This window comes from Mobula hypostoma, chromosome 11 (genome assembly GCF_963921235.1).
Source record: "Mobula hypostoma chromosome 11, sMobHyp1.1, whole genome shotgun sequence".
Taxonomy (NCBI): Eukaryota; Metazoa; Chordata; class Chondrichthyes; order Myliobatiformes; family Myliobatidae; genus Mobula; species Mobula hypostoma.
This window is the reverse complement of record NC_086107.1, coordinates 6,445,028-6,467,810: the sequence shown is the minus strand read 5'-3', so window position 1 is coordinate 6,467,810 and position 22,783 is coordinate 6,445,028. Positions and strand designations below refer to the sequence as shown.

The window sequence follows — 22,783 nt, the reverse complement described above, 5'->3', positions numbered from 1 at the left end:
GCAGAAGTGGTTGAGGCAGGTTCGATGTTGTCATTTAAAGTTAAATTGGATGGATATATGGACAGGAAGGGAATGGAGGGTTATGGGCTGAGTGCAGGTCGGTGGGACTAGGTGAGAGTAAGCGTTCGGCACGGTCTAGAAGGGCCGATATGGCCTGTTTCCGTGCTGTAATTGTTATATGGTTATATGTTTTATGGGTGTTGCACACATCCACCACTATGTGAAAAAAACTTACCTCTGACATTGCCTCTATATTTATATACACACTTATAGTAATTTCCACTGTACTGTTGCCAATAAACTACAAATTTTATGACATACGCTAATGATAGTAAACTGGATTCCGAATAAAGTATAGCAAAGTTCTCCCAGCATCAGACTTTCTCTTTGTTAGTATACTAAACAAGATAATCACGTTAATAGCAGATCTCTGTAGCAAATTGGCTGCTACCAGTAGCCTTAAATTGGCTGCAAAGTGCTTTGTGCTGCTGAAATGATTTAAGAAATGTTGTGGACATGCAGTCATTTCTTTATATGGCTCAGAGTCAAATTAAGTCTAAAAATTTTTGTTTGAAGCCCCTTAGGTTGTTTGGCCTTGTCACTAGCCGCACAAACTTCACATCTCAGAAGTGCTGAGCCCTACAAATGATTGTGGAAGCAATTTTAGTGTTGTGCATGGAGGAAGTGGTGACTGTTTTGATGGTTCTTTTACACGAGCGCTGAACGTGACAACGCTCACATAGACTTTCCATACATTGCTCGATTGTGCCACCTTGTGTTGAGCAGTGGATTACTCAGACCCTGTGTCTTCACTAAGGGAACACACAGGGGAAATTCTTTCTTAGCCCTACCCATGCAAATGCCAAAGTCAAGTCAAAATCAAGTTTATTGTCACATGCACAAGTATGCGTATGCACAAATGCAATGAAAAACATACTTGCAGCAGCACGTGTATACACACACACACAATGCTGGAGGAACTCAGTAGATCAGGCAACATTTGTGGAGAGGAGTAAAGGGCCAATGTTTTGGGCCAAGACTTGTGTTTATCAGTGTTCAAAGCTCCAATTTTATTTTTTATATAATCTTTATAATTGTTCAATGTAGTTTTTTTGTTGCATGTCACACCCTGATCAACACACCACAGCAAATTCCAAATATTTGGCAAACAAAGTTGATCCTTCATTAGGGTTAGGGTTAGGGTACATAGCATAATATAAGCACCATTCACAAGAAAAATTATGTTAAACATAAATTATGCACATTTTTTTTTACAAGAAAGAACACAACTAGAACAAAAAAAAAAATGAAGTCTACTTTAGTACAAAGTGGTCCTAGTGTTGCTAAATTGTGGTGATTAGGGTTTTGCCAGTCAATTCAAGAACCGAGTGGTTGAAGGGAATGGTCGTAGCTGTTCTTGAACTTGGTGAAGTGGGACTTCGGGCTTCTGCACCTCCTGCCTGATGGTAGCTGTGAGGGGGCAGCATGAGTGTGTATTTCGAGCACTTTTGTTCCTATTTATTTTTGTTTTATTTATATTACTTATTTTATTTAGCAGTACAGTGCGGAATAGATCCTTCTGGCCTTACGAGCCATACCCCCAGTGGCCTTCAACAAGCCCGACTTAACCCTAAATGAATCACAGGACAATTTACAATCACCAGTTAACCTACCTGGTACATCGTGAGACTGTGGGAGGAAACTGGAGCATCCAGGAAAACCCACGTATCTCATAGGGAAGGGCATACAGAGGCTCCTTACAGAAAATGCTGGGATTGAGCTCTGAGCTCCAACACCTCAGCCTGTAATAACGTCACACTAACAGCCACACTAAAAAGAGATTCATTTCCAATTCTCTAAAATGTCTCGTGACCACAAAGTCCCAAATCGCTGTGTAGTCAGTGATGTGTGCACAGAACATAGAACAGTACAGCACAGTAGAAGCCTTTCAGCCCACAGTGTTGTGCCGATCCTTAAACACCGATCTAACCCTTCCCTCCCAGATAGTTTTTCATTTATGTATTTTGTTCTGTGACATATTTTGATATGTCATCATCACTCCAGTATATGAAATGAAACCACCATAATTTGATAATGATCACAGAAACACAGGAGATGCTGCAGATACTGAAAATCCAGGGTAATCCACACAAAATGTTGGAAGAGCTTCACATGTCAGGCAGCATCTATGGGACAGGAGCAGGAGACTAACTATGTGCTCTCTTCATTCAGCATCTACCACCGTCTGGAGCATCCCTACTACACCAGGGGATTCCGATGCAGTCTGGAGCTGCTCAGTTTGGCTGCAATGAATCCTTCCAGCAGACCCTTATCCTGTGTCCACAAACACTTCAAGGTATGAGGGGCAAAACGGAGGATGGGTGTATCTGTGTGCTGGCTGAGAGTGCTAGGTCTAATCTGAACTTCACGGCTATGAACTCAGTTTTGTAGACTCTGTGTTCATGTTCTGAGTGTTATTTGTTTACTTTCAATGTTTTGCATGATTTGTTCTTTTTTTGCACATTGAGTGTTTGACGGGTTTTGTTATGTGGGTTTTTTTTAATGTACTCTATTTGGTTTCTTTGTTTTGTAGCTGCTTGTAAGGAGACAAATCAGACAAATCTCAAAGTTGTACATACTTGATAATAAATGTAACACAACACGCTGGAGGAACTCAGCAGGGCGGGCAGCAGCATCTACAGAGTATTTTGTGATAATAAATGTAGTTTGAACTGTGAGCTGTTCTGCCATTCCTCTTGTGTCTGCCAGGGTCTTACCAAAGTGTCAGAGGTAACTCTGGAAAGGTGATTGGAATAGAATATGAAGGGGAGGAATATTCAGGATATTTGGGAAGGGGGAAGTTGGGGTAATTGGATTCTAATCAAATTCTGGTACTGTTCCTCCCCACCCATCATGCTGCTCCCCTTTCCATTCTGTTATCTCCCATGCGCTCACATCGTCCCACCTCTTGCACTATGTTTCCTATAGTTTGGGGGGTGGGGTTCGAGAACCAGAGGTCATTGGGTAAATGTGGAGGTTGAAAGGCTTTTTTTTTGGGGAATTTACTTTTTATTGAAGTTCATCATCAAACATACATTTCCATAAGATGTATTTCAGATACTGTACATATATATCATATAGTCATAATTGTCATAAATCTCCACATAATATTTATCTGAGGTATACACTTATAGAAAGGAGAGGAAAGAAAGAACAATCAAAAGAAGAAAACTATGTACAAAGTGGGATTTTTTCTGTCTTTTTGTACTAATTTAATTTTTAAAAATATTTATTTTTTGTTGTAGTTGATAGTTTTTTGATGAATTAACTCTTCTTGGGCTTCTATTCAGGTGCAGGTATCAATTATAACCGCCATTTTGATAACAAACTCTGCCATCTTCGTCAGGGATGTTGCTGGGGCATGTCTAGTTCGGTGGTATTTACACCCCTGTAGTCCATCCCTCCTGATTGGTTAGTCCCCATCCATTCTGGTTTCCACTCTCCCACCTTGCTTTTAATTGAATTCCAGTTCTTTCTTAGAGCGAGACCTTTGTCTTTGTTAAAATTCTTTTCCTCTAGTTTTATTTCTATGGTTTCCTTTACCAGGTGGTCCCAAAAACTGTTGGCACGGCACAATAGTTTTGTGTTGTCAAAGCCAATCCTATAGCTATTGTGAATGCAGTGTTCTGCTAACGCTAATTTCTCTGGGTAACCCAAATGGATACACCACACGTGCTCCTTGATGTGGGTTTCCACCATGCATCCCGTCTGGTTGATATTCACTGCTCCACATTCACAGGGAATTCTGTAAACACCCACCAACCTGAGTCCCAGGTCATCTTTGGTGGCTGTTATTGTTGAGGTACAAGTCAGTGTGAGTAGGTTTCCAATAGATGCCATGCTTGAGCCTCCCATCCGGCTTCTGTCGTATTAGAGTGTCCAGGAATGGGAGGCAACAACTCTTCTCCATCTCCATTGTAAATTGAATGTTTGGATGTATACTGTTCAGATGGTCGTGGAGCTCAGACATCCCACCTCTCCCGGAAGTTCTGGGAGTTTCCCGCATATGAATAGTGGCTCCCTGATGCCTGCAAATTATATACAATATCACAGAAATCAATTTTTTTGAGAGCGAGCGAGTGACAGAAAGCAAACGAGAGAGAGAGAGCGCGAGAGCAAGCAAGCGAGAGAGTAAGCAAGCGAGAGCGCGAGAGAGAGAGCGCGCGAGAGCAAGCAAGCCAGAGAGAAAGCAAGCGAGAGCGCGAGAGCAAGCAAGCCAGAGAGAAAGCAAGTGAGAGCGCGAGAGCAAGCAAGCGAGAGAGTAAGCAAGCGAGAGCGCGAGAGAGAGAGAGAGCGCGAGAGCAAGCAAGCCAGAGAGAAAGCAAGCGAGAGTGCGAGAGACCATGAGAGAGAGAGAGCGCAAGCACGCCATGGCAGAGTGTTCCAAAAAAAAAAGAAAATATAAAACGTATGTCACCCCGGACTACAGTAAAGTGTACCCCTGCCTAATAGGGGTCAAAAATAAAGACAGAGTTGCTCGCTGCACTGTTTGCAACAGTGACTTTTCTATTGCCCATGGTGGGTTAAGACTGTAAAAGACATGTTGAGGTGAATTTAACAGGTGTCATTCGTTCATTATCGTAGCTAACATTATTTAAACTAGCTGGCTAGCTGCTAAAGAGCTACTCTATTGCAGACATCCCACCTCTCCCGGAAGTCTCCTGCAAATTGATGGTGCTACCTCCCTGAAATCAGTTTTTGCAGGGTGGGATGTCTGGGAACTGTTGGTGTGCCTAGAATCCATGAGGCCACACTACGAAGGTGTCATCGACGTATCTGAAGAAATTTATGATGGAGTTGAAGAATGTTGCCTCCCATTCCTGGGCACTCTAATACGATGGAAGCCAGAGGTAGCCTCAGATATGGCGTCCATCGGAAACGTATTCACATGGACTTGTACCTCAACAATAACAGCCACCATCACGCTTCCCAACATAGAGCAGTTCTTTCTACTTTGATTAACCGTGTGAAAACTATTTTGGACCTGGAGAGTCTACCCGAAGAAGTAAGATGTTTACGCATGACGTTCCTACAAAATGGCTAAAATGTAAAGGAAATCAGTCGGGCCTTTAAAAGGGCCGATGGAAAAACCAGGAAACATTATAATAAGGAGGAAGCCGTCGCTACTACCGGTCTTCCCTTATTTCCACTGTTTGATGAGTCACTGGGGCTAGGCGAGACATTGGATAAGTCACTGGGACTGGACGAGATGTACCCCAGGCTACTGTGGGAGGTGAGGGAGGAGATTGCTGAGCCTCTGGTGATGATCTTTGCATCATCAATGGGGACGGGAGAGGTTCCAGAGGATTGGAGGGTTGCGGATGTTGTTCCATTATTCAAGAAAGGAAGCAGCGACAGCCCAGGAAATTATGACCTGGATAAGGAAGTGGAGGGATGGGTTAATAAATTTGCTGATGACACAAAGGTTGGGGGTGTTGTGGATAATGTGGAGGGCTGTCAGAGGTTACAGCAGGACATTGATAGGATGCAAAACCGGGCTGAGAAGTGGCAGATGGAGTTCAACCCAGTTAAGTGTGCAGTGGTTCATTTTGGTAAATCAAATGTGATGGCAGAATATAGTATTAATGGTAAAACTCTTCGCAATGTGGAGGATCAGAGAGATCTTGGGGTCCGAGTCCACAGGACACTCAAAGCTGCTGCGCAGGTTGACTCTGTGGTTAAGAAGGCATATGGTGCATTGGCCTTCATCAACTGTGGGATTGAATTTAAGAGCCAAGAGATAATGTTACAGCTTTATAGGGCCCTAGTCAGACCCCACTTGAAGTACGGTGCTCAGTCCTGGTTACCTCACTACAGGAAGGATGTGGAAACTATAGAACGGGTGCAGAGGAGCTTTACAAGGATGTTGCCTGGATTGGGGAGCATCCTTTACCCCCTCCCTCATAGTGTTCCTTTATCCTCTCCCATACTATTCCTTTACCCCTCTCCCATACTGTTCGTTTACCCCTCTCCCTTATACTGTTCCTTTACCCCTCTTCCATACTATTCCTTTACCCCTCTCCCATACTGTTCCTTTACCCTCTCCCATACTATTCCTTTACCCCTCTCCCATACTGTTCGTTTACCCCCTCTCCCTCATACTGTTCCTTTACCGCTCTCCCATACTGTTCCTATTGACTCCACACACTTTCCCAACAGCACTACTAGACCACGGCTTTTGCACCACATTGTTTCCTGTCAGTCACCTTACGTACAGACACTCCTGTGCCTGGGCGTCATTTTATGAACATATTTAAGCTATCTTCTGTATTTAAATTTATTGTGTTTTTTTATTATTGTGTTCTTTATCTTATTTTTGGCACTGCATCGGATTTTGAATAACTATTATTTTGTTCTCCTTCATACCTGTGTACTGGAAATGACATTAAACAATCTTGAGTCTTGAATCTCTGTGTTGGCAGGCATCCCAGGTAACCCCGGTAAACGCACAGGATTTTCGGTTCGGATGGACAATGCCGTGCCTCTCGCAACGCAGGCTCCCACCATGCAACCGCTCCACCTGCGGCCCGGAGTGTTAGCCCAGGTTTGTACTTTCCACTCCGTTTGTAGCGCCGGACAGTAGATACCGTCACTGTGGCACATCCACGTGGCAGAGGTGATGCCCCGTGAGAGAGGGCGATGCCAACGTCATTGGGTCAGAATTCTGTGAACACTTACAGCAACGGTTCCACAAGGCAGTTCACCATTACCTTCGCAAGGACAATTAGGGTTGGGAATAAGCATCAGCCTTCTCATTCTGTGATTGAGTAAAGTACTCAACAAGTATAATACCAGTCATCCATGGTAGTGTAACAGTCAGCACGATGCTACTACAGCTCAGGGTGTCAGAGTTTGGAGTTCAATTCTGGCGTCCTCTATAAGAAAGTGTGTGCGTCCTTCCCATGGACATGTGGGTTTCCCCTGGGTACTCTGGTGTCTTCCCACGTTCCAAAGATGTACTGTTTAGTCGATTAATTGGTCATTGTAAATTGTCCTGTGATTAGGCTCGGGTTAAATTGGTGGGTTGCTGGGTGGGTGCGACGCAGTGGGCCAGAGAGGCCTGTTTCCATGCTGGTTCTCTAAATAAATAATTAATAATGCTGTTTAAGAACTGTCACTATCTATTTCCACCCCAGACAGGCTCAGTTGTATCTGGCTTAAAATTGCAGTCTGTTGTATAAAATCAGAAGAGGTTTACCATCACCATTTCACGACCAGCAAAGGCCGCATTCAAACTGCATCTATAGATGAATGTTACTGAAGTCTTAAGAACATAGGGGAACAGGAGTGTGCCACTTGGCCCGTCAACCCTATTCTACTTCACAACATGATTATGGCTGATCTCTGCTGACCCCAACTCCTGTGCCCATTCCCCGTAACCCTCAATCGCTGAATTTTTCACATCATCTTTCAGGTGCCTTGCCGTTTCGCGTGGGCGATCATGTCTCTCCATTCATCATGGTCCCTGACCCTCCGAATTGTAGTTGTTGCCTCCCATGTTTCTAACCATGATATTCCATCCATCATTTTCATTCTCTGTCTGCCTCTGCTTCTTTTTCCTTCCAGCTTTCCAGTTGTAACTAAATGTTCTAATGTCTCTCTTCGCATGATGTGTTCAAAGAATTTTGAATGCAGTTTTCTGATTTTTTTAAGTAATGGACGTTTTGTTTTCATTCTCTGTAGAACTTCTTCGTTGGTTATTCCTGTCCGTATATGATATGCATAGCATTCTTCTGAGGAAACACATACCTGCTGCATTGATTCGTTTTTCCATTGCATTTGTGATGGTCCATGACTCGCAGCCATACATCAACATAGGAAGAACGTAGCAGCTGAGAGTTCTAGGGCGGATGTCAATTGCTATTTTCTTGTTCGTTAGGATGTTCCTCATTTCTGTAAATGCTGTTCTTGCCATTGCTATTCTTGCTTTTATGTCTGTTTCACATTTGCCATCAGATGTTACCCATGGTCCAAGGTACTTGAAGTTGTGAACTTGTTTCAGGATTTCATTTCCCAGTATGATCCTACAGTTTGGGATATCAGGTTTTTTTGATAATATCATTACTTCAGTTTTCTTTTTGTTTAAGGTTAGGCCAAGTCGTTCACTCTCTGTGTTGATGGTAGATACTAGTTTCTGTAAATTTACTTCACTGTTTGCTATCAGTACTGTATCATCCGCATAGCGGAGGTTATTGATATTGTACCCTCCTATACTTATTCCAGGTAGGTCTTGTATGGTTCTCATGATGTTTTCACTGTACAGGGAGAACAGGTCTGGTGATAGAACACAACCCTGTCTGACTCCTCACTTTATTGGCTATTATTCACCAATCTCGTGTTGTCTATCCGTATGGCTGCACTTTGTTGCCAGTAGAGATTCCTGATTATTCTTAGATCTTTTCCGTCGATATTATTATCTTTAAGCATTTTCATGATGACTTGGTGTTTCACTGTGCCAAAGGCTTTTGTGTAGTCAATGAAACAGAAGTATAGGGTTCTTTGGTCTTTCCCCTTACTGGTTTTTCACCTGGAACCTACCAGCCTTCTCCTGCCCACCCTCCCCCACCTTCTTTATAGGGCCTCTGCCCCTTCCCTCTTCAGTCCCGACGAAGGGTTCCGGCCCGAAACGTCGACTCATCGTTTCCACGGATGCTGCCTGACCTGCTGAGTTCCTCCAGCGTGTTCTGAGTGAAACAGAAGTATAGGTCTTGTTGTACTTCTATTGACCTTTCATAATATTACTGAGAATATAAGTGGCGTTTGATGTTCCCTTGCCTTTGACAAAGCTGCACTGTTCTTCACTGATCTCTGGTTTAATTTTGTTTCTTATTCTGAGCATGATGATTCTAAGTAGAATTTTTGTGAAGTGGTTCATTAAACTAATTGTTCTGTGTTGCACCTGGTTTCTTTGGCAGTACAATGAATACTGTCTTTAAAAGACCTTCTGGTACTTTGCCACTGTTGTATATTCTATTCAATAAGATTGTTAATTTCTCTACACCAAAATCTTCTAGTGCTTCATACAGTTCAACCGAAATGTTATCTGGTCCTGATGATTTCCCCTTTTGCACTTTGTTCATAGCATGGTCCACTTCTTCTTTCAGTATTGCTGGGCCCTCGTTGCCAATATCAAAGTTGTCCTCTTGGTCTTTGTTATCGTATAGGTCTTTGATGTATTCTGACCATCTTTGCATTATTTTTCCTTTTTCAATAATTGTCTTTTGCTTTTATACATCCTGTTGTTGCCCCGCTTTTCTTCCGATTCGTGACCTCTTTGATCTCGTCGTGCATACGTTTGTTGTTGTTGGTCTTCTGCAATTGTTCTATTAACTCACATTTGTCCTTAATCCACTTTTCTTTTGCTTCCTTGCACTTGGTTGTTATCTGTCCATGCAAGGTACATAGGCTTTTTCATTTTCCTTACATTTTCTTCTTTGTTCCATAAGATTCAGAATTTCTTCTGTCATCCATTTCTTTCTAGCTTTTTTCTGTTTGGGAATCACCTCTTGTGCTGCTTGTGTTATGCTGTCTCTGAGGTTTACCCATTGCTGTTCTATAATAGTGATGTTTTGTAGAGCCTCGAATCCGTTCTTCACTGTTATTTGGAATTCATTTTGATGTCACTGTTTTTTCTCAAAAGTCTCAAATTCAGCTTTGGCACTACTCTTGGTCTTTTACACAAAATAATCTGCAGATGCTGGGGTCAAAGCAACACTCACAACATGCTGGAGGAACTCAGCAGGTCGGGCAGCATCCATGGAAAAGATCGGTCGACGTTTAAGGCCGGAACCCTTCGTCAGGACTGTAGAGGGAAGGGGCAGAGGCCCTATAAAGAAGGTGGTGGGGGGGGGGTGGGAAGGAGAAGGCTGGTAGGTTCCAGGTGAAAAACCAGTAAGGGGACACGTTCCCAGGAAGGAGACGTGGCTGTGGTAGCGGGTCTGGGTCAGGATCTGGTCGAAGAGTCGGAGATCACAGAAAGGCAGCAGTGAGAGTGGGTCTCACTGAACTCCCATCGAAGAGAAGATTTAAACTTCTTCAAGGTAGGCATACCTCGAAGAGACTCCGCAGCGGAGTAGCGAATCGTAAACACAAAATAATCTGCAGATGCTGGGGTCAAAGCAACACTCACAACATGCTGGAGGAACTCAGCAGGTTGGGCAGCATCCGTGGAAAAGATCGGTCAAAGTTTCGGGCCGGAACCCTTCGTCAGGACTGTAGATGGAAGGGGCAGAGGTTTTTCACTTGGAACCTACCAGCCTTCTCTTTCCCACCCTCCCCCCACCTTCTTTATAGGGGCTCTGCCCCTTCCTCCTACAGTCCTGACGAAGGGTTCCAGCCCGAAATGGTGACTGATCGTTTCCACGGATGCTGCCCGACCTGCTGAGTTCCTCCAGTGTGAGTCTTGGTTTTTTAAGCTTTCTGAGTCTCAGGTACATCATGCTGATTATTGGTACATGATCACTGTAGCAGTCTGCACCCGGATATGTTTTGCATGATTTCGGAGCATTTCTATACCTTCTCCTTATAAGCACGTAATCAGTCTGGTTTCTGGTGTTATCCCCGGGCTCCTCTATGTCCATAGTTTACTCGGGTGTTGCTTGAAGATGGTATTACCATTAATATTAATCTTTTTCTGTGACTCATGTAGCTAGTCATTCACCTCTCTCATTTCTCTCACCTATGCCATAATGCCCAATGTTGTCCTTGTCCCTGGTCTTGCCTACGTTTGCGTTGAAGTCACCTTGAATAATGGTATTTTCTGAGCTTTTACATTGTCTTAATGCTGTTTCTAGTTCATCATAAAATTGATCGATCCTTTCTTCACTGCTGTCTGCTGTTGGGGCATAAAAGAAAGATGTTAATGTCAAAGGTTTTGCATGTAGTTTCACAAGTAACATTCAATCTGATATTGTCCAATAGCCTTTTATTGACTTTGCATGTTCTTCATCTAACATAATTCCAACATATTTTTCATGTATTTCTCCTCCTGAGTAAATGATGGTATATCCCTCTGAGCTTGTTTTACCAGCTCCCTTCCACCTCATCTCGCACATTCCCAAGATGTTGATTTTTAATCTTTCTGTTTCCTGTTTGATGTTGTCTAGTTTACCAGGTTGGTTAAGGGTTCTTACATTCCAGGTTGCTAGTCTGATCTTCTTTGCTTTTGATCTGCCGACAGTCGCAGGATAACGGTCGAGGTTCACCTGTGGCACATGAGATCCTCTACTGGATGAGGCTCCTTCAGTGAAGACTCCATTCACATCTCTGAGCTGAGACCGTAGTTGATTTGAGTTCATGATTGTACAAGGGAGGAATACTGAAGTGGTTTCCCATTGCCTTCTTCAGTTGCAGTGCCCATACTGGACGGGTAACCCTGGCCATTGATCAGCAGGTTCAGTTGCCCAGCGTTTTTAGTTTTACAACCATAAATTCCAATTGTAGCATCTGCTTGTAAAACCATCCACCACCTGCAAGCCATGGCTTCACGTGACCCTGATTGGGAGGCTAAACAGGTACTACATCTTGCCCAAGGGTGACCTGTAGGCTATCAGACAGAAGGAGCACCTTACACCTCCTTTTGCTGATCTAACGATTTAAAGTGGGGATTGATTGCTTCTTGATCAGTAAGGGCATCAGAAATTCTGAAGGGGCTGCTCCTGTTCTAGCTGCACTTCAGCCCTGTGTTCCTGGTGTGGACACTTGGGGTATCTACTGGTGGCTTGCTCATGGCCCTGGCCAAGATGGCCATTCACAGGTCCGGGTTGTCGAGGGCTCTGCCTGCCCCTCTTCCGGGGTTACCTTCGTGCCCTTGTGTTCTTGGAGTGGGAGCATGTGATCACTGTGAGGGATTTCCAGGAACGGTGGACACCCCACGGAATTGAGTCGTACCTCTATTTTAATTTGAGTTCATCAACAGCATTGTAACCTCAAACATTGTACGTATATTGTATTTGAATAAAAGTCTTTTTAAATTGGTCAAAGGTTACATGGAGAAGACAGGATAATTGGGATCAGGGTGTTGAATAAATCAGCCATGATTGAATGGAGGAGCAGACTCAATGGGCTGAATGGCCCTATTCTGCTTCTGTCTTATGGTCTCCCTTGAATACATCTGACACTCCAGTCTCCACCATCCTTGGGCATTGGGGAAGAATTTCAGACAATCGCTACTCTCAAAATTTCTACAGGCATCATTTTTAAGTGAACAATCAAATGACTTTTCAAGCCAAGACCCTTCATCAGGACAGATAAGGTCTCAGCCCGAAACATCGACTGTTTATTCCCCTCCATAGAATGGTGCCTGGCCTGTTGAGTTCATCCAGCATTTTGTGTGTGTTGTTCTGGATTTCCCGCATCTGCAGAGTCTCTTTATCAGTTTTAAATGACCAGTTCCTGACGTTGTAGCTATGAAACCTGGTTTGGGACTCTCACACACGGTAAACATTCACTTGTGGAAGAGCCTTGATGTTTTTTTAAACCTCAATTTTTATTTTAAGGTTTTCCATGACACCACCCCTCTCTGCCTCTGTAGCCTGCTCCAGCCCTACACCCTCCTGCATTTCTCTTCTTTCCTACTCGTAAGACCTTAAGAAATAGGAGCAGAATTAGGCCATTCAGTCCATCACCATTCCATCATGGCTGATTTATTATCCCTCTTAACCCCATTCTCCTGCCTTCTCCCCATAACCTTTGACACCCTGAGTAATCAAAAACCTGTCAACTTCCGCTTTAAGTATATCCATAGCTGTCAGGGGCAATTAATTCCACAGATTGGCCACCTCTGGCTAAAGAAATTCCGGAGACTAAAATGTATTCAGAACTCACCACTCAACCACAGGACTTTCTAACCTCTGGAATTCCCCCACTCGCCTTGATTTCATCCCCACCCTTTACCAGGGGTTTCAGCCTGGTCTGATATCTGGTGCTGTTGCCCCCCCCTCCCCCCCCCACATCCACGCTAACTCTCAGTATGGGTATAGGCTTTGTTGCTGTTGTTTGTCTCAAGCTCTCATAGAACATAGACAGAACAACACAGGAACGGACCCCTCGGCTCACATTGTTGTGCTAACCAATTAAATTAGTCAGTCTCCCCTCAGCTGCTGATGCTCCAGAGAAAACATCTCAAGTTTGTCCAACTCTCCTCTCTGTTGATGCAGGCGTGGTCCAGTCGAAGCCAACAGATACTTGTCCCCACCTGGCACCAAGTTACGGCAGTGGCGCCCACCACTACATCGCTTCCATCTGATTCTGTGGCTGGTCCACAGAGACTTGGCGACTGGGGGTACGTACCAATGAGGGGAGTGTGTGTGCGCGGAGCCCAGCAGTCATACTGACAGGGTCTTTTGGGATCTTCTACTGTAGCCATTGGTACCACCATGGTCTCCTGTACTTTGGCGAGACCTGATATAGGTAGAGGGACTGCTTCGTCGAGCACCTCCACTCTCTGCCACAAAAGGCAGGATTTCCTATTGACCAGACATTTCAATCTGACTTCTCATTTCCATTCCGACGTATTGGACCATGGCCTCCTCTACTGCCATCTTCTGCCACAATGAGGTTACCTCATATTCCATCTGGCTAGCCTGCAACCTGACAGCATGAATATTGATTTCTCTAACTTCTAAGGTAATTTCTTCCCCCTCCCCCTTCTTTCTTTATCCATTCTCCATTCTGGCTCCCATCTTACTGTTTCCCTTCTCACCTGCCCATCACTTCCCTGCCTCTCCAGCCCATCCCTTTGGTCACTGATCCTTATGTTTCTTATTTGACTTTTGTTCATCTTCTGTTTGGTGTTATTCCCAGAGTCACAGAGCACTACAACTCAGAACAGACCTTTACCCCATCTAGTCGATGCAAGCTGTGGCCCTGTCCAGTCCCATCGACCCACACCCAGACCATATCCCTCCATACCCCTCCCATTCTCGTATCTATCCAAACTTCTCTTAAATGTTGCAATCAAAACCACATCCACCACTTTCGTGCCAGCTTGTTCCATACTCACACAACCCTTGAGTGGAGAAGTTCCCCATAAATATTTGACCTTTCACCTTTAGCCCATGACTTCTAGTGCAGCCTCACCCAACCTCAGTGGGAAAAGCTGTATTTACCTTATCTGTACACCTCATAATTTTATATTCCTGTGAAGCGCTTTGAAATGATATGCTCCCTTGTTCTATTGTTGAGGTAGAAGTTGTTTGTTAACCTTTGGTAAAATCAGCAGTTAATAAATCGTGGTGATGTTACCATGTTTTCAAACAGGTGCTGATACAGATTGAACATTGCGTAGAGCAGGTTTGAATATAGTACAGAGCATTCCTCTCGCGGAGTTTATGGGCTGATGTGTTTTGTTTTGTCCACTTGACCAGCCCCTTGCCTTTTTCTCTCTCCCCCACCTCAGGAAGGTGCGTGCGCCAGGCAGCTGTTACAGTTCCACATTGCCACAGCATCTCATAACCAATCAGATGGCACTGTCGGGCGCACAGCCCATTAACGTGGGGATTGCACAGGTGGTCTGGACCCAGCCCTGTGCCAGCAACAAGAAGAGGATCAAGCACTGTCAAAAGAGGTCAGTGGAGATGGTGGTGAGGGGGAGGGGGGTTGCTGGAGCCGCGGGAAATGAGGGACTGATAAAAGAGGTCAGTGAAGATTGAGCACTGCCGCTGCAGTTGCAAAAAGCAGAATTCCCCAGTGGCCTCCATTTAATTCCTATCCCCATTCCACTTCTAACATTTCAGGCCATGGTCTTCTGCCACAATGAGGCCACTCGCAGGTTGGAAGAGCCGCATCTCACATTCTGTCTACGTAGCCTCCAACTTGATGGCATGAATGCAAATTTCTCCAACTTCCTCCCAACCCCTTCCCTTTTCATCAGTTCCCCCACTCTGGCATCTTACCTCTTCTTATCCAGTCCTGGTAAAAGGTTACGGCCCAAACATCAAATATTTATTCCATTTCCATAGATGCTGCCTGACCTGCTGAGTTCCTCCAGAATTTTGGGTTCATTGCTGTGGATTTCCAGCATCTGCAGAATCTCTTGTGTTGGTGAAGGTGTTGGGGGAGGTGGGCAGGGGGTGGTTTGGAAGAGGGTTAAATGCCAACTGCAGACATTCGGTTCCCCATGACAGTCCCAGATGATTTGAAGACAGGTTAAGTGAGCTAGGCCTTTAGGAAAGGTGCAGAGGAGGTTTACCAGGATGCTGCCTGGATTGGAGAGATGTCCGATCAAGATAGGTTGGGTGAGTTAGGGCTTCGCTGTCTGGAGCGAAGGAGGATGAAATGTGTACAAGATGGTCAGAGACAGATTGAGTGGACAGCCAGAGATTTTTTCCCAGGGTGGAAATGGTTAATACAAGGAGGCATAACTTTAAGGTGAAGGAAAGTATAGAGGGGATGTCAGAGGTGGATTTTTCACACAGAGTGTGGTGTGGTGTGGAGTGTACTACCAGGGACGCAGGTAGAAGTAGATACTTGAGGGACTTTTAAGAAGCACTCAGATGTGTACATGGACGAAAGAAAAAATTCTGTCCGCTGGAGGTCTGTCCTGGGGTTAAAGGACTGCGTATGGGTGTGAGAGTCGGAGGGAGGAATGGGGCTTCCTTTGCTGTAGCTGATTTGTTGCTTGTTGTGTTCTTTGTTGTTCTGCTGAGCATTATGGGAATGCCATGTTTATTTATTCGAGCCCTGCTGTCCCAGCAGCGCTACAACTCTAACCTAAACGTGGGACATTTGGCAGCACTTGCAGGCTGTGCCCAGCGCACCCTCAAGTGTGTAGTTTAACTCAAACAATGCATTTTGATGTCCACGTGTTAAATAAAATTGAATCTTAATCTTGAATAACTTTAAAGAGTTGGGAGAAAAGTATAGGGGGATGTCAGAAGTAGGTTTTTTCACACACAGAGTGGTGAATTCGTGCATCTCCCTGGTGGTGGTAGAGGCAGATACGTTAGGGGTGTTTAAGAAACTCTTACAGTGGATAGGCACATGGATGTAAGAAAAATGGAGGGTTATGTGAGGGGGGCAGAGTTAGATTGATCTTAGAGTAGATTAAAGGGTTGGCACAATATTGCGGGCCGAAGGGCCTGTACTGTGCTATTTTCACATTCCTAAGAAATGAGTATCACTTTAAAATGCAGCAAGCCTGAACGGAGTTTTCTTTTGAATCCACCCTACAACACTGAAGCAGACCATTTGGCTCGTCTGGTTCATGCTTGCCCTGCCACGACAAGGTGCAGCAGCAGAACATCCTGATCCTTCCTCCCTCACACATTTATGCAGCCTCTTGTCTGATGATTCTGTCCTGTTCATCTCTGTCAATCCCATGTGGTAGGGATTTCTTCAACCTCAGCATTACCCAGATGAACTCCTCCCCCATTTTTGAGTCATCATCTCAGAGGCAGGCCATTCAGCCCATCAGCGTAGCGGTTAACACAATGCTATTACACCTCGGAGCATTGAAGTTCAGAGTTCAATTCCGGCACCATCTGTAAAGAGTTTGTACATTCTTCCCGTGAGCATATGTTTCTTTGGGTGCTCCGGTTTCCTCCCACAGTCCAATGATGTGCTGGTTAGTAGGTGAATTGGGCGTTGTAAATTGTCCTGTGATTAGGCTAGGGTTAAATCGGTGGGTTGCTGGTGGTGCACCTTGTTGGGCTGGGAGGGTCTGTTCTGCGCTGCATCTCTAAATAGAAAAAATAAAATCCGTGTTGACTGGAAAGCAACCGTTCGCGCTAATTCCACGTGAATCTATTTCATGCTTTTTCATTCATTTATTATGAGCCATGTCATAGGACGTGGGTGATCATGGTCTTGACCATGATTGTTCTTGGCAAATCTTTTTACAGAAGTGGTTTGCCATTGCCTTCTGGGCAGTGTCTTTACAATACGGGTGACCCCAGCCATTATCAATACTCTTCAGAGGTTGTCTGCCTGGTGTTAGTGGTCGCATAACCAGGACTTGTGATATGCACAAGCTGCTCATACGACCATCCACCACCTGCTCCCATGGCTTCACATGTCCCTGACAATTTACAGCAGCCAATTAACCAACAAACCCGTGCATGTTGGGAGGTGGGAGGACTCTGAAACACTCAGATGAAAAACATAGGGTCACAGAGCAATCCACACAAAATATGCTGGAGGAACATAGCAGATCAGGCAGCATCTATGACGGGGAATGAACAATCAAATATTTGGGCCAGGACCCTTCAACAGTCACAGGGAGAACATGCAAACTCCATATAGACAGCATGGGAGATAAGAATTGAACCAGGGTCTCTGATGCTGTGAGTCATTGGCTCCCCTAGTCATGGACCATAGCATATAACATAGAACAGTACGGCACAGTACAGACTTCGGTCCATGACTTTTTAACTACTCTAAAGTCAATCTTGTCCTTCCCTCCTGCATATCCTTCCATTTTTCTGGCATGAAAGTCAAGGCATTGAGATCAGAAGTCAGGAAGTATGTTGCAGCTTTATAAAACTTTAGTTCAGCTGCATCTGGAGTAATGCAATCTCAAACGAGAAAAAATCTGCAGATGCTGGAGTAATGCATACAGTTTCAGTCACCCCACCGTAGGAGGAAAATCGAGGCTTAGGAGAGGGTGCAGAAGAGGTTCACCAGGATGCTGACTGGATTAGAGGACATGTACTATAACGAGAGGCTGGACAACCTTGGGTGGTTTTCTCAGGAGCAGGAGGAACTGAGAGGAATCAGATCAAGGTTTGTAAGATTGTGAGAGGCATAGATACAGTATCTTTTTTCCCAGGGTTGAAATGTCTGATACCAGAGGTCATGCATTTAAGGTGAGAGGGGGGTAAAATGGAGTTGTGAAGGACAATTGTTTTTACACAGAGTGGTGGGTGCCTGGTATGCACTGCTTGGGGTGGTGGTAGAGGCAGATACCTTAGGGATTTTTAAGAGATGTTCACGTAAGCCGTGAATGTGAGAAAAATGGAACGATATGGACATTGTGTAGGCAGAAGAGATTAGTTTTGTTGGCCATTTAATTTCTAATTTAGTTGGTCTGGTACGTCATTGTGGGCCGAAGGGCCTTTTCCTGTGCTGTCCTGTCCACATGCACTGGAAATAGACGCAGATACACTGCAGCCCAACTTGGGAAGAGAGCCCGTTGCCCAAAAGGAGAATGAGACCTTTCACTGCATTGACTCCCTCCCTTAGAACTCGGTAGGAGGTGAAGAGAGGAATGTTTCACAGCGAAAAATCAGTGGGGGGATTTGAGAGTCGCTGTGGACTTGATGGGATGAATGGCCTCTTATGTCGAAGGAAATGAGGAAGATTACCAAGCCCCCTTGCCCCGAGAGAGGTGAGTGATCACGTACGGGGATGAGGTGGGGAACCTGTGTCGATTCACTCTCCCCCTTTGTTTCCCAACAGGAGCAATACATCATCACAGAACGGCCTGCAGGGCACGACAATGGCTTCCCCAAAGACCGCCAGCAGACCGAAGGCTGGCAGTGCCGGGGGCTGCCCCACGGCACAGGGCAATCAGAACAGCGAGGGCGCCAGGGGCTTCTGCTGCCCAGAAACGGTGGGCCCGCATCTGGACGGCAACCAGCAGCGCCAAGCCATTGTCATCGCGGACTCGCCCAGCCCCACCGTCAGTGTCATCACCATCAGCAGCGACACGGATGACGAGGAGGCTTCCCAGACCCATTCCCCCGGAGAGTGAGTCCCTTCACTTTTCCCTCTATCTCCGATGGGCTGTGCGGCTGAGGTACTGGTATGTTCAGTCCCTGGGACTGCCTGTTCGAAGTTCAAGTACATTTATCATCCAAGTATGTATACCATGTACAGCCTTAAGAGTAATCTCCTTGCAGGCAGCCACAAAACAAAGAAACTCAATGGAATCCATGAAAAACCACACATAACACAGACGGACAAACATTCAATGTGCAAAAGAGGACAAGTCATGCAAATAGTTAAAAACAAAAATACTGAACAAATAACACATAGAACATGAGCTGCAGAGTCCCCAAGAGTGAGTCTACAGGCTGTGGAGACAGTGCAGAGCAGAGGCGAGTGAAGCCAGTCCAGGAGCCCGATAGCTGCAGAGTAACAACTGCTCCTGAATCTGGGGGCATGGGACCCATGACCTCCTACTTGAGAAGAGAGGGAGACAAGAGGAGAGCCAGTTTAAATCAGTCGTTCACTGACTCCATTCACTTCTGTTTGCTCTAGATCCCGCGATTGCAATTTGCGTTCTCAGTATTATTTCGTTACTTTTGTTTTGTATTTACACAGTTTGCCTTCTTTTGCACATTGGTTGTTTGTCAGTCTTTGTGTGTATGTTCTTTTTCATTGTATTTCTTTGTTCTGTAGTGAATACCTACAAGAAAATGGATCTTAACTTAGTGTATGGTGACATATGCATACTTAGATTAAAAATTTACTTTGAACGTTGAACTTCGATTGCCAGGGGTCGGAGGTGAGTCGGGATCAACCACTCTAGGGTCTTCATGATGTGTGAGGGTAGTGAATCTGGAATTCAATGAGTATATTTGGAATCACTGGGTATATTTAAAACAGAGATTGATAGGTTCTTGATTATTAAGTGTGTCAAAGGTTGTGGGGAGAAGGCAGAAGAATGGGGTTGAGAGGGATAATAAGTCAGCCATGATGGACTGGTGGAGCAGACGATGTGCTAAATAGCCTAAATCTACTCCTATGTCTTATGGTCTAATGGTCTTCTGCAAGGGCGGCTATCTAAGAGCTTCTTGAATGCCGTCGTCATATCTGAAATCAGAGGTGCAATGAGACTTGGGAGTCCTTGTGCAGGATTCCCAAGTTGAGTCAGTGGTAAGAAAGCCAAGTTCATTGTAGCATTCATTTTGACAGGACCGGAACATAATACCAAGGATGTAATGTTGAAGCATTATAAAGCATTGGTCAGACTATATTTGGTGTATTGTAAGCACTTTTGGCCCCATATCTGAGAAAGGATGTGCTGGCATTGGAGAGGGTCCTGAGGAGGTTTACAAGAAAGATCCCGGGAATGAAAGGGTTAATGTATGAGGAGCACTTGATGGCTTTGGGCCTGTACTCGCTGGAGTTTAGAAGAGTGGGGTAGGGGAATCTCATCGAAACCCATCAAATATTGATACTCTCCACTGAACATTGACGGCTCCTCCGTTGAGATCATTAAGACCACCAAATTTCTTGGTGTTCACCTGGTGGAGAATCTCACCTGGTCCCTCAACACCAGCTCCATAGCCAAGAAAGCACAGCAGCGTCTCTACTTTCTGCGAAGGCTGAGAAAAGTCCATCTCCCACCCCCCATCCTCACCACATTCTACAGAGGCTGTACTGAGAGCATCCTGAGCAGCTGCATCACTGCCTGGTTCGGAAATTGCACCATCTCGGATCACAAGACCCTGCAGCGGATAGTGAGGTCAGCTGAGAAGATCATCGGGGTCTCTCTTCCTGCCATTACAGACATTTACACTACACGCAGCACCCGTAAAGCCAACAGCATTGTGAAGGACCCCACACACCCCTCATACAAACTCTTCTCCCTCCTGCCTTCTGGCAAAAGGTACTGAAGCATTCGGGCTCTCACGACCAGACTATGTAACAGTTTCTTCCCCCAAACCATCAGACTCTTTAATACCCAGAGACTAGACTGACATCTACATCAGTTATATTGTAATTTGTCCTCTACTGTGCCTATTGTCTTGTTTATTATTTACTGTACTTCCCTGCACTTTGTGCACTTTAAGTAGTCCTGTGTAGGTCTGTAGTCTAGCGTAGTTTTTGTGTTGTCTTATATAGTCTAGTGTAGCCTTGTGTTGTCTCACTTAGTCTAGTGTAGTTTTGTGTTGTTTCATGTAGCACCATGGTCCTGGAGGAACGTTGTTTCATTTTTACTGTGCGCTGTACCAGCAGTTTATGGTTGAAATGACAATAAAAAGCGACATGACTTGACTTGACTTGAAAAGCCTAAGTAGAGTGATGTGGAGAGGAGGTTTCCAAAAAATCGAGGAGTCTAGGACCAGAGGGCCTGGTCTCAGAATATAAGGGCATCCTTAAGGCCAGAGATGAGAAGGGTTTACTTTAGTCAGAGGGTGGTGAATCTGTGGAATTCATTACCATAGACTGCTGTGGAGGCCAAGTCATTGAGTATATTTAAAGTGAAAGTTGATGGGTCCTCGATTAGTCAGGGCATCAAAGGTTACCGGAAATGGGATTAATAGGGGTAATAAATCAGCCATGATAGAATGGCAGATCATACTTGATGGGCTGAGTGGCCTAATTCTGCTCCTTGTCTTATGGTATTAAAGCAAACTAGCAGCCCCTTTCAAGCACCCAACACCTTTGCACTTGGGAGAGGTTCATGTTTATCGTTGTCATACCCAAGGTATAAATGTCAGGAAAATTAGTTTGTAGCGACAGCACAGCACAATGGTTAGCGTACTGCCATTACAGCGCCAGCGACCATAGTTCAATTACCACTGCTGTCTTCAGGAGTTCTTATGTTTCCCCGTGACCGCATGCGTTATTCTCTGTGCTCCTGTGTCCTCCCACATTCCAAGCACCTACGGGTTGGTAGATTAATTGGTCACACCAATGTAATTGGGCAATGTTGGCTCATTAGGCCAGAAGGGCTGGTTGGTCATTAGGTCGGTCAGTGGGTAACTTAAATTGACACAAGTTGCTTATTACTTACACTTGACCAAATCAATAAAATGAAAAATGCCAGATCTGTAAGTGAGAGAGAGAGAAAGAGAGAGAGAATGTTATGAGGAACCATGTTTCTGCCATATGGGAAAAGGTCTCATTGATTTAATTACGGAACATCCTGTCAGTAATAAATGATAATAAAAAACATAAGATCTATGTTAAGATAAACAGTAAATCATAAACACGAGATTTTGCAAATACTAGGAATCTAGAGCGACACACACAAAATGTTGGAGGAACTCAGCAGGTCAAGCAGCATCTATGGAGGAGAATAAACAGTCAGGGTTCTGAGCTTGAAATATTGGCTATTTATTCCTTTCCTGCTTCCTTAAGGTTGTTTCAGCTAGACGGGTGGTATTGGAGACAAGCGCCCACTAGCTATTAAATGCTCCCAATGGCATGCATCTCAAATAGCCTCTGACGACCAAGTCTAGTGTGTGGCTCAGCTGCTGAGCCCTCCAGAACTATTTCTACTGACAGGAGAAGGGGCAAAGGTGGATTACTGTCACCTTAAAAAGAGTAGCTCCTGGCAGATGAGACTCATCAGCGACGGTTGGCAGCTGATCAAGGTGAAGGAAGGCTCTGATCTCAAACCTCTGCTGCCTTACAGCTATACCCACTCAGGGGGAAGGCTTTGGGGAAATCCTGAGAGTAAAATCCAGAGCTGGAATCCCTAATACAGCCCTGTGTTGAGCTCAACACTGACTGGCAACTCCTGTGACACATTGTTGGTGTCAAACTGCATCAGTCTCTGCCGAATTCATGGTCGACCCTGACCATCAGAAGGCCTCCTTCTGCAACGCAGGGAAAGTGGGCATGATTCGAGGTTCAAAATTCAAGTTTATTTATCACCACTTTATCCTGATTGAAATTTGGATTTATTCATCACATTTACATCAGAAGATGCAGTCAAATGCGGCATTTGTGTTAACAACCAATACAACTGAGGGATATCCATAAGTGTTGCCACACATTCTGGCACCCCAATTGCATGCTCCACAATGCTTGGCAGAACAACACAGAG

General features: G+C 44.9%; 1 protein-coding gene across 8 annotated transcripts in view; it reads left to right on the top strand.

Annotated features, from left to right (window-relative positions):
• The window catches only part of LOC134353567 (homeodomain-interacting protein kinase 3-like), a 251,827-nt gene that overhangs the window by 208,434 nt on the left and 20,610 nt on the right, over positions 1-22,783 (top strand). For all 8 annotated transcript variants that reach the window (XM_063061621.1, XM_063061618.1, XM_063061615.1 and 5 more), the window contains 5 exons: positions 2,233-2,356; positions 6,483-6,604; positions 13,218-13,342; positions 14,459-14,626; positions 18,457-18,747. In XM_063061621.1, coding sequence (XP_062917691.1) covers positions 2,233-2,356; positions 6,483-6,604; positions 13,218-13,342; positions 14,459-14,626; positions 18,457-18,747 — 830 coding nt within the window. The remainder of the gene's footprint in view (positions 1-2,232; positions 2,357-6,482; positions 6,605-13,217; positions 13,343-14,458; positions 14,627-18,456; positions 18,748-22,783) is intronic.